Genomic DNA, 13704 nt, shown 5'->3' on the forward strand with positions numbered 1-13704 from the left:
CATTTCTCCAAAGACATACAAATGGCCAACAGGTATATGAAAAGGTGCTCAACATCACTAATCATCAGGGAAATACAAATCAAAACCACAAGATCTCACCTCATACCTGTTAGGACGGCTATTATAAAAACAAAAAACCAACCAAAAAAACAAACAAACAAAAAATAACAAGTGTTGGAAAAGATGTAGAGAAACTGGAATCTTGTGTATACTCTTGGTGGGAGTGTAAAATGGTGCAGCTGCTATGGAAAATTGTATGGCAGTTCCTCAGAAAATTAAAATAGAACTATCATATGATCCAGAAATCCTACTTCTCAGTACATAACCAGAAGAATTGAAATCAGAGTCTCAAAGAAATACCTGCACGCCCATGTTCATTATGGTATTATTCACAATATTCAAGGTATGAAAACAACTTAAGTGTAAGACAACGTCTTCATGGATATAAATATACAATGGAGTATTATTTAGGCTTAAAAAAAGAAAGATGTCCTGGCCTAGGCAACAACAGGGACAGACCTGCAGGATGTTGGCTCAGTGCAATAAGCCAGCTACTGAAGGACAGGATTTCACTTATATGAGGTATCTAAAAAAGCAAAACTCATAGAAGCAGAGAGTAGAATGGGGGTTGTCAAGGGCTGGGGGGAGGAAGAAATGGGAGCTGTCCAGTTTCAGTTATGCAAACTGAACAAGTTCTAGAATGCTGCTGTGGAATGGAGTGCCTATAGTTGAATAATATTGTACTGTGCCCTTGGAAATTTGTTAGGAGGGTAGATCTCATGCTTAAATGTTCTTACCACAAGCAAAAAAAAAAAAAAAACCAAAAAAACAGAAAAACCCCACAGTATAGAGAGAGTACCAATCATCTGATTCAATGGATTCTTAGTTAAGAAGTCAATTTAGAGGGCGCCTGGGTGGCTCAGTTGGTTAAGCGACTGCTTTCGGCTCAGGTCGTGATCCTGGAGTCCCTGGATCGAGTCCCGCATCGGGCTCCCTGCTCGGCAGGGAGCCTGCTTCTCCCTCTGACCCTCCCCCCCTCTCATGTGCTCTCTCTCTCTCTCATTCTTTCTGTCTCAAAAAAAAAAAAAAAATCTTTAAAAAAAAAAAAAAAAAAAAAAGAAGTCAATTTAGAGAGATTCTACTTTAACCTAAAATATTGCCAATGGTCATTTCTAGTGGTAGTAGTTCCATTTGAAATAGTTTCCTTTTGCAAAATTGTATTTTCTAATTTTGCTTTAATGATAATGTATGAATTGAATAGATACTTTGTCCCCACCCAAAAAATAAAAATAAAAATGAAACCAGTCTACTAATGTTTTAATAATTAAACATATTTTTAATTTCTAAAGCAATACCCGTTTGTTGTAAAAACTCAATTCTACTAAAATGAAACCACTTACACTGAAAGCACGTTTTACTATATATAGTATATATATATTCATACCCCTATTTGACAAACATTGGATCACACTATGCAACCTGTTTAAAACTTTTTTTTTTTTTTTAAAGAAGGGGAGGTGGGGGATGCAGGGGCAGAGGGAGAGAGAGAATCTTAAGCAGGCTCCACGCCCCATGTGGAGCCTGACTCGGGGCTCAATCTCACCATCCTGAGATCATGACCTGAGCCAACATCAAGAGTCCGATGCTTAACCAACTAAGCCACCCAAGTGCCCCTAAAAAACATTTTTAACTAAACTGAAAAATTTTTGCTAAAGAATCTTTTCTTCTTTAACCTGTATAAAGTTTTAAGCCAAAGATTTTTTTAAAAATCTATCTAGATATATTTTTCAAATCGTTGGTTTTGTGTATTTGTAAAAATATACCCTCTCTAACAATATTCAAATGATTCTATAGTATATAGAACTGAAAATTAAAGTCCCCCCTAACTACACTATAACCCCACATTCCTTCCACCCAAGACAACCATAGTTAAGAGTTAGATATATATCCTGCTGGACCTCTTAGTGCACACACACCCATCTTTCAAAAGTTATCTTGTTCAGAATATTAGAGCATATCTTCATTTTGTATTTGAGTACCACTTCAACATTTCTTCATGCTATATGGTAATTCAATTAGCTAACTGCAGCATAGCATCTGAAACACAGATTTGAAGCAACACTGCTAGGGTTCAAATTCCAGCTCTGCTATGAGACCTTGGCACAGGTTCTAATATTCCTGGACCTCAGTCCCACCTCCCTCCAGCCCCTATAGAATGGAGATGATATTAGGTTGAACCACATGTAAGTGCCAAGGCACATGATTGCTATGATCTAATCTTGTTTTCAAGTTTTTAAATTTTATTAAAAAAATTTTTTTTTATGATTCCATCTAATAACAGACCTATCTTATAGTACTTAGAGAAATAACACAGCTCAGCTTCCAAGCTGGATCTCCTGACCCCTAAGGGCAGGAAGTTCTTTCCATTCTAGCATCAAAGTACAAAAGCAGAGATGCGATGGCACCACTATCTGAGTGTGCACTGTAGTATCTGCTACAGCTAAACCTTCCCCCAGTGGTATGCGAAGAACCACTGGGATTCTGGGGCCATTTGTATTCCTGTCCCAAAACATTTTGGAGATTTAAATGAAACCCTTTGAAGGTCTATGATGATTCATTTTAGTTGTCAACTCGGCTGGGCCATGGTGCTCGGTTGTTTGGTCAAACACCAATCTAGATGCCGTTGCCAAAGTAGTTTTTAGATGCGATTAACATTTAATTCAGTAGGCTTTGAATAAAGCAGATTCTTCTCCATATTGTGGGTGGGCCTCACCCAATCAGTTGAAGACCTTAAGGACAAAGTAAAGAGGTAGAAGGACGTTTCTTTAAGACAGTGACCTGCTTGAGTTTCAAGCCCATGCCCTGCAGAATTTGGACTCAAGATCACAACATCAACTCCCGAATTTCCGGCCTGCCAGGCTGCCCTATGGTTTTGGATTTGCCAGCCCCCACAACTGTGTGAGTCAATTCCTTAAAATCAATTGATCTCTATATATACAGATATAGATATAGGTTCTGTTTTTCTGGACAACCCTTAACTAATACAGATATAGCTATTGGGAAGTGAGAAGCTGCTGTAACAAATACTTAAAAATCTAGAAGTGGCTTCGAAATTGGGTAATGGGTAGAGGGTGGAAGAATTCTGAGCTGCATGGTAGACAAAGCCTACCCTGCCTTGAAGAAACTGTTGGTAGAAATGCAGATATTAAAGAGTATCTGGTGAGGCTCACAAAGGAAGGGGGAGCTGTAGACAGAGCTTCTACTGTCCTAGAGAATACATACATTGTCATCACCAGAAGGCTGTGTTGAAGATGCATTTGCTGAAGTCTTGGGCAAAAAGGGGAGTGTGTTATTAGAAACTGAAAGAAAGATGACCCTCGTTACCTCGTTACAAAGCACACAGGACTTGACCGAATTGTGTTCTGCTGGATGGAAAGCAGAACTTGTAAGCAATGAACTGGATGTTTAGCTGAGGAGATTTCTAAGCAAAAGCAAATGGCCTGGTTCCTCCTTGCTGCTTACAGTAAAATGGTAGAGGAGGGAGCTAAAATTGAGGGAACTGTTATGCAAAAAGGAAGCAGAATTTGAAGATTTGGAAAATTCTCAGCCTATCCATATTATAAATAATGAGAAAGCTTGCTCTGGGGAGAACACCAAGGGACAACTGTTTACATGATCAACCATGTCAGCAGAAATGCTGACAGCTTGGACTGAAGGGGACAGAGATGGGACAGAGTGAAGAAAGGCTGTCAGGCTTCTGGAATTCTCCCAGCAGGAAAGGGGCAAGAGAGCTATCGGGGAAAGGGAAGAATGGGTCCGGGGATGGGGCAACTTTCTTGGTTTTAGAGGGCAGGGCTCCCCCCAAGGCTGGGGTGGGGGGGAGGAGGCACCACTGTGGGCCCAAAGGACAGAGCATCTAGCCAAAGACTGTGATTCTCAAGCATTAAAAATCTAATGGAATTTGCCCTTCTAGGTTTTGGACTTGTTTGGAACTCATTACCTCTTTTTCCCTTCCGATGTTCTCCCTTTTGCAATGGGAATGTCTATCCTGTGCCTGTTCAAACATTACATATTGTGGCAGATAACTTGGTTCATTACCTGGAGAGGAGTCCTGCTCTGGGATGAATTATACCCAAGTTTTACCCATACCTGATTTAGATCTTTGAGATGAGATTTTTGAACTTACGAGTTGATGTTGGAATGGGTTAGGATTTTGGGGGTGTTGGGAAGGGATGAATTTATTTTGCATGTGAGAAAGACATGAATTTTTGGACCAGATTGTTATGGGTTGAACTGTATCCTCCCAAATTCATATGTTCTAGCCCTAACCTCCAATGTGATGGTATTTGGAGTTGGGGCCTTCTGGAGATAATTAGATTTAGAGGAGGTCATGAGGATAGGGGTAATGGGATGAGTGCCCTTATAAAAAGGAGAGACACCAGAGAGCTTGTGTGTGTGTGCTCACACTCTCTCTGCCACACGAGGCAGCAAAAGGGCAGCCATCTGCAAACCAAGAAGAAAGCTCTCTTCACACTCTGACCACGTTCACCCTGATTTCAGACTTCCAGCCTCAGAACTGCTAGGAATGAATTTCTGTTGGTTGAGCCACTGAGGTATGGTATTTTGTTATGGTAGCCTGAGAAGAGTAATACGGTAACATTATTTGGAGTCAGGATCATTGCAGGTGTAATCAGTTAACTGAGGATGAGTCAGTAGGTTGGGCCCTACTGCAGTATCACTGGTGTCCTTAGAACTGGGGGAGGTGTAGATACAGACAGACAGAGAGAGAAGATGATGTGAAGACACAGAGAGAAGACGGCCATCTCCAAGCCAAGGAGAGAGGCCTGGAACAGACCCTTCCCTCAAAAGCCCTCAGAAGGAACTGGCCCTGCCAACATGCTGATTTCAGACTTCTCACCTCCAGAACTGTGAGACAACAGATATCCTATTATTTAAGTCACCCAGTTTTGTGGCATTTTGTTGTGGCATTCCTAGCAAACGAATGCATATGTCTGAGAAACCTTGAGTAAGCTGAATTCCTAATGGGAAATACAGAACTTGTGTAAACCATGATTGTGTGAGGAGATGCCAGACACGTTGTTATAATAATAAATAACCCTCTATGTTAATGTTCTCCATTTTAATAAATGAACGTAAGTTTGGGGAATGAACATTTGCCATGACTATTAGGATTCAAAATCATGAATATACTAGTCATTCTTCTCTGTTACGGATATTTGAAGGTTTGGGTATTTACTGTTTAGGCAAAATACTATAATTTCTTTTTACTGCACTCTGTATTAAATTGAGGTTGAAACTAACACTTGTATGGGGCTTGGTATTTTAGAAGAATATCCAATATGTTCTTTTAAAATAATGCCAGATGTCCACATTAATTTAGATATTGGCTGATACAATGTATTATTTTATGACAAGCAATGCAAACTAAACTGAATATATTATAAAACTTAAAAATATTATTATCAAGACCTTTTAGAGTTTATGATATTAAAAAATGCTGATTTTATATTCAGCAGTAAGCTACTGAATTCAAGTATTTGGTTTTCAGTTACAAAAGAAAGTACTTTAAAGACTATGATAGAAACTGATGTCAATGCTTTTAATACAATCTCCATAGCAACATGGGAAGGAACAAAGTCTGGTGGACCAAATGAAAGCCACAAACTCTCAATTTCAACCCTAGCATTAACTCACCACAGAAAGCCATGTTTATATCTTGGCATTTCATCTTTGCTATAAACACAGGCACTTCTGGCTTTGCTCAACAAACGGGCATTGCCTAAGTCCTATGTACTGGATATATTCATTTTATTAAGCTAATACTATTATATTTATGTTCTGAAACAATATAAGATTATTCACACTGAATTTCTAGGTTGTAGCAGAGAAATAAGTAACAGCAAATAAAATATTCAAATACTGAATACATTCCCCAAATTTCACATAAAGATAACACAAAAAAATGACTTCATTTGAAGGATCTACTTTATTTTCACAAATTAATTACCATGATAAAAAGAGAGTCTAACTTTTTGAATAGGTATTCAGAATTTTATCAGCTACTGATAGAGTATCCTGACCATATGGAATTGTCTTCATTTTCATATTTTCAGTAAGAAAACGTCTTCAATAGAAAATTATACAATAATGCATAAGGGTTTTACTATTGTTTAATGAATTAGATAAGATTATCCTAGGATGGTATCTTACTGATATGAAGAGCACTTGCTAAACACACACACATAAGAAATTTCAAAAAGTCTCTGAACAAAAAAAAATTGATTACAATAGTTAATATTAGTATTTATTACATGCCTGGGCTCTTTCCATGACTGATTTCATTTAGCCTCACAATGACCTTATTAAGTAGATATTATTATTATGCTCACTTTATTAATGAGAGGCTGAAGCTCAGAGATGTTAAGTGCCTGGCCCAAGGGCTCCCAGTGGAGGAGTGGGAGTCAGGGCGTGTGCACCTGACCGCTAGGCACCATGCCGATTTCATCTGTTCCTTTTATTTGTGGAGTGACACCCTCAGACGCTGACTCAGTGCTTTTAACTCTATTCTAAATGGCATTCCACCACATTTGGCGATGTGACCACCTCGGACTGGAATTAGCAAATTTAGAAAGGTTTGGAAGAAGGCTTCTTGTGGGCAGGCACAACGAAGCAGGAGACATTAAAAATACAGAAAGGGGAAACAGGAACTGAAAAGTCTGACAAAACAGGATTATTCAGGGTAGGAACAAGATAAACGCAGTTTTGCAAGGGAGTGGGGTAGACAGTAGAAGGAACTACCGTTTGTTGGACACCCATTATAGGTCAAGGTTTTACCTTCACCGTCTGCTAATCCTCACGATGGCCCCACCCAGCAGGCTCTTCTAGCCCCATCCTGAGGCTCAGAGAGGTTCAGCACCCCGCCCAGGCTCCCTCCTCATGCTATAAAAATGCTTACAAAGGAAATGCTTCTTGGCACTGAATAGGGTAACAAGTTATATGAAAAAGTTACTAACCCAAAATACCAGCTGATGGATAAGTGAGGTGTTAGAGTGTTTTTTTTTTAACTTTAAAAAATGTAAACTTAGAAAATCCTAAATTTAGAATATCTATATGCTGAGGTTGTGCCAATGGGGGATTTTTCATTTGATGTCCTAATTTTAATTGTCTGGTTTTCTTTTTTTAAACTACCAGTATAGGGGTTTTTACTTGGTGGACATTCTTAGCAAATTCAAGGCACTGTGCCAAGAAATAGAGAGTGGCAAGAGAATGGCATTTGGAAGTGTTAGAAATTCAAAACAGAAACACACACACACACACACACACGATGTTCAGCCATGCACTTTCAGTTAGCCACGCCAATTAAATAGAAGGGCTGGGCTGGTCCCATTATATAACAAATATTTTGTTCTTACATTCCTTATTGCCTAAAGCCTATTGTGAATAGGGGAATAGCAGGAAAACACTCCTACAAAGAATGAGCTACTCTAAATAGTATATACAATAAAACTGTTCTGCATATGATCAAAAAAGTAATAAAGGGAAGTCCAGTTTTCTCGTGATGCTGAAAATGTGCTTTTGTTTCGTTCAGCTGTATCTCAGGAAGCGTTCTATGCACCTTGACAGCTGCTGACTTAACAATACTTTCATGCATGGCCTCCCTCCCCCCTCGCCCAGGTGTAAGCCCTGGTGCCCACTTAGGCGTCATTACCCCTGGTGCAGCCCTGCCATCGGCGTCTCTCTCAAGGGAAAGAGCTTGGGGTAGACAATCGTAAACATGGGCTCACTACACCGGTGACAGTGCCCCAGGGGGCAGTGCAGCAGCTCCAGGAGACTTCTGGGTAACGAGATTGGAGACAGAAAGTTCAAATCTGGAACACAAGAGAAAAAACATGCATGCATAAAAAAATAATCAGATTTCCTTCAATTCCGCTTAAAATGTTTCTTTGTTACTAAGTCAGTTCAGTTAGTTAAAAAGTATTGCATGTTGAAAATACTGTTATCTGATAGGCACTGAATTATTTGGAAATGAAAGATTTTTTTAACTTTTTTGATACTAAGAGAAAAACCTAAATCTACTCTTTTAAGAGCAAACAGAGGGGCACCTGGGTGGCTCAGTTGGTTAAAGCGACTGCCTTCGGCTCAGGTCATGATCCTGGAGTCCCGGGATCGAGTCCCGCATCAGGCTCCCTGCTCAGCGGGGAGTCTGCTTCTCCCTCTGACCTTCCTCCTTCTCATGCTCTGTCTCTCATTCTCTCTCTCAAATAAATAAATAAAATCTTTAAAAAAAAAAAAGCGCAAACAGAAGCTGTCCTGAGGTAGAAGCAAGAAAAGAATATGACCAAATATTCTTTAAGAACAAAGATTTTTTAAAAAGGCATTAATTTACCCAGAGAGGTTTGTAAAACTTTCTATGGGAGACTGAGAATAAAAAAGGACTGGCACCAAAGACTAACACTGACTTTCATTAAATTTTACCTAAATCGATTGAGCATTTAGCATTACTCAAGCTAAATTATATTTACTGAAAAGAATGAAAATGGGAAACAAAGAAATCAAAGGAAAGGAAAAAGAATGAAACCAAGCTTCTCCTTGTTTCACTCCTGCAAGCTGTCATTTATATATAGAGAGGGTGCCTCCTTGTCAGCCTGGCCTGAGCTATACAAGAGAAACATTTAAAGCAAAACATCCCAGTGGCCTAGGCAATCTTGAGCACAAGTGTCCACTGGATTGCCATGGATGGTAAACATCCAGAAGACAGAGAGGGAAATGGGTCACACTGAGGTGAAACCTAAAAAAATTACTGAGTCATCTTTGGGAAGGAAATACAAATGATCTTATCATCCTTTATACCTGTCTGGACTTTATCAATAACCATTTATAAAAATGGAATTTCCCCATAGGTGAATAATTACAGTTTTTTTTTAGTATTAAAAAATAACTTTGTGTTAGGCATTCCTAGAAGGTTAATAGGAGATGTTTTGAATGGATCTTTATTCTTTTTTTTAAAGCAAAAATTAAACATTTAGCAGTTTTGAAAACACTTGGAACGTATCTTATTAAAATTGCCTATTGCTTTCTTAAAGCATCTCTGAGATCCACAATACTGCCTGAAACTCCTGGTATTTCTTCCCCTCTAGGTCTGTAATTTCTCAGATGTGAGGAGGCTGCATGGCGAAAACCTGCTCTGCTGGAAGGGACCCAACTTTGCTTTAAAAAGGATAAGCCTTTGGCATTTTTTTTCCCTCCTCAAGAAAGTGCCTCTGCCAGCCTTCTCACTTCCCCCAGATACGTGCCCAAACACCAATTTCCTCCATTTAAACCACATGGTTTAACTTCTAACCTCGGTCCTTTAGGGCTGGTGCGGAAGGATCAGTGTTGATAAAATATTAAAACTTTTTTTTTAAATGAAAAAAAGTCCCATTGCATAACAATGTGAATGTGCTTAATGCCACTGAACGAGCATTTTAAAACTGGTTAAAATGGCAAATTTTATGTTATGTATATTTCACCACAATAACAAACACGGACACCCCAACAAGGCAGCACGAAGCACAATTTCTAAGGTCACTGAGTAAGAGGCAGAAAGAGAGAAAGTCCCGTGTACCTTTAAGAAAACTGTGGTAGGTGTGATGGAGACTCCTCATGGCCAACTCTTGCAGAGGCAGGACGCGATCATTCTCGGTCCCTATGGCCTTCACCTCGGCAGGGAGGAAAACGGTGAGCTGCCCCGATGAAAAAGAAAGCAGCTTCACCTCGGAAACTTGAATGGGAGCACCACAGCTAGAGAGGCACATTCACAGTAGTATTAGCAAAATAGGAAAAGAATATATGTGCCAATAAAAATGTGTTAATCAAAATATACGTTTAAAATTTTAAGACACTGCTGAATTGCCAGAATTCTTTTCAAAGTGAACAGATGCTAGCCTGGGTTCCTTAATAAAGCCTGGCACAGAAATGTAAACTCATCAGCTGGAACTCAGCTACAGCATTGCTGAGGGCCAGTTCCTTCCAGTAAGGACAAACTCTGAAGGAATTTTCCTTCAGGAGATCTACACAATTTGCTCTGGAAGCTCCCTTTATCCTCATTTTATTACCCTTTCCAAGTTCATGCTTATTGAAATTTTCAAAATGAAAAGGAAAAAAGAGTACTCTGTTAAGTTATAGCACTCTGGTTTAACTGAATTTTTGTGGCGGGGGAAGAAACCCCACAAAGCAAATTGATTTTTAATGGTATAAGATAACTTTATTGGATCCTTCCATAAACTGGTGGGAAAAGATTCATAGTGAAGCCCCCTGAATACATGACGTCATGACCTCGCCCCTGTAGCCACTCATAACCGGGAAGAAGGCGGAGGCAGCTTTGTTCCTACAGCTGCATGGTTGCCAAAACTAAGGAGTCCAACCTCATCCTACCTCCTCTCCAAGACCACCAGGTTACCTAAAAGTCTTAAGACTTTTCTTCTCTAACGACAAACAGGTGCCAACAAACTTTGGCTCTCCAGATACAATATGAGCTAATCTCTCTGCCCTCCACTAGAATTCTGGCAATGAGGGAGAGGGCACAGGCTTGGGCTGCAGAAGCCGTGGCTCGTTTGTTTGAGGTTCCTTCATTTGCTCATTCCTTCCACCAGAAAATGTCTCCAGAGCATCAGCTCTATACCAGCCAGTTAAAGATACTTAAAGTAAAACAACAAAAACCAAACCAAAACCAAAACAAAATGACTCCTTCCCTTGGAAAATGTAATAATTACAGTATCATTGCTCTAATGTTGGGTCAGCGAAGGCAGTGACCGACCACCCAGGGAATTAGGGAAGATTTTGCAGAGGAGACAATATCTGACACAACTGACTTCACCCAACCAATTTCTCCCTTGGCTCAAAAGAAAGAACCTCAGAAGACTACTCTGGGACACCCTCCTGAGCAAAACCCATATCCAAAAGGGAACCACTATTTCAAATGTGAACATTATAGTTTGGTTTTGCCTTTTTCAACAGCATGACGCATTCTGTATCTGGCTCCTTTTGTCAACATTATATTTCTGGGATTCATCCATGTTGCTGCATGTACTATATAGTTTATTCATTTTCATTGCTGTGTAGTAACTGATAAACATTTGGACTGTTTCCAGTGTTGTGCTCTTACGAACATTTTTGTGTCTATTATGTGATACATATGAGCATACAGTCCTGTTAGGTACATATGTAAGATCAGAATTGGGCTTCTTATAGTGAGGAGAGCCAGACGATGAAAAGGTAAATCTATAATAAAACAGAGTGAGAGGGGAGTGAGAGCTGTATTAATCAAAGTAAGTCTTTCTGAGGAGGTGACATCTGAGCAGAGACCCAACTGAAGAGAACAGCTGAATCAGGGAAGAGGAACTCCATCACAGGATGACAGGCACCTTAAATTGAGGACAAGGAACTAAGAGCTCAGGGAGTCCAAAGCAGCTAGAGGTTGCAGGAGAGAGAACCTCAGAGGAGAGAGATGCACAAAGAAAGAACTCTGGATATCTGCAGAGGGTCCCCCTTGAGTATTCAGATGAGTACTGATCAGCACAGGCATGTGAGTAAACTGTCTGAGGCTGGAGGAAGAACCAGCTGAAAAGATGAAAGGTTTATCTTTTTCATGCAAGGTTGAATACAGTGCTTGTTCTTATCAATCAGACTTGAACCTCACAGTTCATGATGCATTAGGTAGAGTGCATGGAAGGGTGTTATCTCAGTAGTGGGAAATAATTAGCACTAGACTGAACACTATTCTACTCCCATTTAACAAATCCTAAAAGCCCTATCTTAAAAGCTAAAACTGTTCCCAATGAACTTAATGGTGTCCTAGGACATATATCAAGAATAGTTGTATGAATACAAAAACATCCAGCACTCAATGTGGTAAAATTCACACCACCCAGCATCCAATAAAAAATTACCAGACTTTCCAGTAAACAGGAAAATATGACCTATAATGAGAAAAATCATGCAAGTGAAATCAACCAAGAACTGATAGAACTGGCAGTAAAGGTCATTATAATAATAATTATAATTACTGCCTAGAACAAGGACATGTTACATACAGAGGTCTCATCTAAAGAAATTGGGAAATAAAAGAGCAAATTAAAACTTAATAGAAGAAAAGAAATAAAGAGCATCAAGAAAATCAATGACACTATACTAGATATTTACCCAAAGGATACAAACATAGTGATTTGAAGGGGCACACGCACCCCAATATTTACAGCAGCAATGTCCACAATAGCCAAACTGTGGAAAGAGCCCAGATGTCCATCGACAGATGAATGGATAAAGAAGATGTGGTGTATATATACATATATACAATGGAATACCACTCAGCCATCATACAGAATGAAATCTTGCCATTTGCAACAACATGGATGGAACCAGAGGGTATTATGCTAAACAAAATAAGTTAGAGAAAGTCAAATACCACATGATCTCACCCATATGTGGAATTTAAGAAACAAAACAGATGAACATAGGAAAAGGGAAGGAAAAATAAAATAAGATAAAAACAGAGAGGGAGGCAAACCATAAGAGACCCTTAACTATAAGAAACAAACTGAGGGTTGCTAGAGGGGAGGTGGGTGGGGGGATGGGGTAACTGGGTGATGGGCATTAAGGAGGGCACTTGATATAATGAGCACTGGATGCTATATGCAACTGATGAATCACTAAATTCTACCCCTGAAACTAAGAATACATATATGTTAACTAAACTGAATTTAAATAAAGAATTAAAAAAATTAATGACATAGAAAATGGGATGATAAAGAAAAATCAATTAAAAGGTAGAACTTTGAAAAAATGAATAAAATTGAAAATTTTCTAACAAGACTCATCAGAGAGAAGACACAAATTATTAATATCAGGAATGAGAATGGAGACATTGCCCGATTTCTACAGATAACAAAAAGGCAATAAGCAATTTTATGCCAATACAAAGTCCTTGAAGGGCAAAGATTACCAAACCTCACTCAAGAGAGAGGTAAGATGAACAGCCCTATATTTATTAAAGAAGTTGAATTTGTAGTTAAAAGGTTGGAATACTTCTCAACTCAATCTATGAAGCCAGCATTATCCTGATACAAAAATCAGACAAACACATTACAAGAGAAAAAAACCCCGAAAAAGCCAGCACAAACCCAAAAAACCCAGCATCACTGTTGAACGTAGTTGGAAAAAACCTAAACAAGATTTTAGCAAATTGAATTCAACAATGTATCAAGTCACTATGACCAAATGAGGTTTATCTTGCCAATTCAGATTGCATTAACATTAGAAATCAATGTAATTCATTTTACTAAAACTTTAAAAAAAGAAAAATCACATAATCATTTCAACAGATACAGAAAAGTTGTCTAACAAAATTCAACACCCATTCAAAAAAAATCTTAGCAAATTAGGAAAAGAAGGGAATTTATTCATCTGATAAAAGCTATCTATGACAAAACAACAGTTAATATTATACTTGGTGAAAGACTGTTTTCCCAGTAAGTTCAGCAAGAAAAACACGTCTTCTCTCACTACTTCTATTTAACGTTGTATAGAGCTTATAGCCAGGGTAATAAAGCAAGAAAAAGAAAGAAAAGGCAACCAGGTTTGTAAGGAAGAAGTAAAACTGCCTTTATTCCCCAAAAGACATTACTGTGTATGTAGAAAGTCCAACAG

At 38.9% G+C, this 13704-nt stretch overlaps 1 protein-coding gene across 4 annotated transcripts in view; it reads right to left on the minus strand.

The window, feature by feature from the left end:
* The window catches only part of LRRC28 (leucine rich repeat containing 28), a 163840-nt gene that overhangs the window by 13841 nt on the left and 136295 nt on the right, over window positions 1–13704 (minus strand). For all 4 annotated transcript variants that reach the window (XM_021680508.1, XM_021680509.1, XM_021680507.1 and 1 more), the window contains 2 exons: window positions 9626–9801; window positions 7730–7889 (listed from right to left, as the gene is read on the minus strand). In XM_021680508.1, coding sequence (XP_021536183.1) covers window positions 7730–7889; window positions 9626–9801 — 336 coding nt within the window. The remainder of the gene's footprint in view (window positions 1–7729; window positions 7890–9625; window positions 9802–13704) is intronic.

Source organism: Neomonachus schauinslandi, chromosome 9 (genome assembly GCF_002201575.2).
Source record: "Neomonachus schauinslandi chromosome 9, ASM220157v2, whole genome shotgun sequence".
In the NCBI taxonomy this organism is placed as follows: Eukaryota; Metazoa; Chordata; class Mammalia; order Carnivora; family Phocidae; genus Neomonachus; species Neomonachus schauinslandi.